The sequence below is a fragment of the Monoraphidium neglectum genome (genome assembly GCF_000611645.1).
Source record: "Monoraphidium neglectum strain SAG 48.87 unplaced genomic scaffold scaffold02074, whole genome shotgun sequence".
NCBI lineage: Eukaryota > Viridiplantae > Chlorophyta > Chlorophyceae > Sphaeropleales > Selenastraceae > Monoraphidium > Monoraphidium neglectum.
The window spans coordinates 1-2,500 of record NW_014011554.1 but is presented as its reverse complement, the minus strand read 5'-3'; the positions used below and the strand labels follow the sequence as shown (position 1 = coordinate 2,500).

The window sequence follows — 2,500 nt, the reverse complement described above, 5'->3', positions numbered from 1 at the left end:
AGCGCACTGCACAGGCCTTTTCCACACACACACCTGGACTATCATGAACATCATCTGCAAGATAGTGCCAATTACTACAATATCCTAACTTTGCATCAGAGATTGCAACAATTGAACCAACCCCGTGCGAGTCGGTTTCAGGTGAACATTGCGGGTCACCGGCCGCCACCACCCGTGTGCACCACACTCACGCCCAAGGAACCATGATTGTTTGGAAGCATTGGTTTCTTCATTATTACTGCATACCTCATCTATCGACCACTCCTCGCTCGCCCTGGCGGGAAAGCATAAAAAAAGCATCCGAGTGCTCGGATGCATGAGGCCCCTCCTGTGATGGCAAAAGCGACGCTGCGCAGCACGCTGAACTTGAAACGCGCCTGAAGCAGCCCGGCAGAGGGCTGCGATGTTGGCCACCTCCACCTGGGCAGGCAGCGCGACCGCCACCCCTGGCGGGGGCATGATGCTGCCCCTCGGGGGATCGCCACCCACCGCTGCGCCTCGTCTCTCGTGGGACCCCGCTGGCGTTGCGGATCGCGACACCGCGGAGGGCGATCCGCAGCTGCAGATGCAGCTCAGGCTGCTTCGAGACAGCCTCGCCACGCAGCGCGACCAGGTGGCCCCAGGCCAGGAGGGGCGCCACCCCAGCCAACCCCCGCTGCAGCAGCATCAGCACCAACCACAGCAGCAGCTGCAGCAGCAGCAGCAGCAAAGGCATGAGAGTCAGCTACACACTGATTGGCACGAGTCGCAACAGGGCGGCGGCGGCTCCTGGGCACCCGACGCACCGATTCGCACGCTCCCCCTGCGTCGGGCGCAGCCGGGCCATTGCGCGGCTGCCGACCCCTGGGCGGGCGCGGCGGCGGCGCTGAGCCGGGGCGCGAGCCCTGAGCCGCCGCTTGACAACGCGTCGCCGCACGGAGGCCTGTGGGGACCGCCGCGGGTGCAGGACGTCGCAGGCAGCCCAGCTGCAGCGCCCGGCGCCGCAGACGCTGACAGCCTCGCGCACGCGCGGCTGCGCCTGCCGCGGCTGCACATCGAGCGTGCGTCTCCGCCGCAGGCGGCGTCCGCGCTTGCGCCACTGGGGCGCCACGCGTCTCCAGGCGTGGCTGCCGGGTTGAGCGACGCGTGGGGCGCAGCCGACGGCGGCAGCCCGCAAGGCTACGAAGGCAGCGGCAGTGGCAGTTGGGCCGCGCCGAGCCTGAACCAGCGGCCGGCGCAGCCGTCGGCACCGCTCGGGGCGCAGCGGCAGGGGTCCGGCTCGTTCGTCGGGGCGCCGCGGTCGCCATTCCCTGGCCACATTGGCGGGGACAGCCGGCCCGGCGGCAGCGGGCTGTTTGGGCCTGGCGGGCCGCTGCCAGTCAGCCGCCAGAGCTCCTTCAGTTCCACATTTGGGCCCGGCAGAAGCCTAGCAGGGGGCAGCCCCGCGGGCGACAGCATCCGTGGCGGCGGCGCGGGGAGCGGCAGCTTGCTGGGCGGCAGCCCTGCTGGCGGCAGCGTCGGCGGCAGCCACTTGGGTGGCAGCCAACTGTGCGGCAGCCTGGCTGGCGGCAGCCCGCTGGGCGGCAGCCTGGCTGGGGGCAGCCCGCTGGGCGGCAGCCTGGCTGGCGGCAGCCCGCTGGGCGGCAACGCACTGGGTGGCAGCCCTGGCCCTGGGTTGCGCCACTCGCATCTCTCCAGCACCTGGGACTGGCCCCAGCGCTCCTGCGGCAGCGCCGCCGCTGCCGCCGCGCCAGACACGTGGCCGCAGCAGTCCGCGAGGCCGGCTGCCATTCAGGGCTGGGGCGGCGGCGGCCAGGCGGCCGGCGCGGGCGTGGGCGCGGGCGCCGCGTTGGCTGTGGGTGGGGGTGGCGGGGTGGATGAAAGCGAGGGCGCCCTGGATTGGGGGGACTCGAGGCTGGACCAGGTCATCCTGCCTCTGGGCAGCTCTCCCAGGGGTGGCAGCCCTGTCTCACGCCCTCCCCCGCGGCCTGCAGACTGCGAGCAGCAGCAGCGGCGGCAGCACCAACAGAAGCAGCAGCAACAGCAGCAGCAGCAGCAGCAGCAGCAGCAGCAGCAGCAGCAGCAGCTGGCGGGCAGTTGGCCGCAGAGTCTGGCGCCAGCAGTGAGCGCGGCTGCTGCGGCGCCGGCGACCTCTGATGCCAGCGAGTGTGGCGTCGGCAGTTACAACGGCAGCGGCTCCGGCAGGCTGCGCGAAGGGGGTGCGCTGGGCGCGTCATCTCGGGTGCCATCGCTCCCGGTATCAATGCCCATGGCCTCACCCGCGCACATGCACCACGCTGGCACCCCCCACGACGGCCCGTACGCGACCGCAGCGGCCGCGGCTGCACACCTCCAGCAGCAGCAGCAGCAGCACCAGCAGTCAGCACTGCAGGCCGCCGCCGCCGCGGCGGTCGCACAGGCCCAAGCCCACCAAGGTGTGTCCCTGCCCCCCCACGTCGTCGCCGGCATCGCGGCAGGCCTGGTGGCCGGCTCGAACGCCGGGCAAGCGGGCCCGCACGCC

The 2,500-nt window shown here is 71.4% G+C and overlaps 1 protein-coding gene across 1 annotated transcript; it reads left to right on the top strand.

Moving 5' to 3' along the window:
- Nucleotides 1–403: 403 nt before the first annotated feature.
- MNEG_9817 (hypothetical protein) lies at nt 404–2,461 on the top strand (the record flags this gene model as incomplete). Its single annotated transcript, XM_014041710.1, has 1 exon — nt 404–2,461. A coding segment is annotated over one exon (2,058 nt), but the record flags the coding sequence as incomplete, so codon positions are not given.
- Between the last annotated feature and the right edge of the window lie 39 nt (nt 2,462–2,500).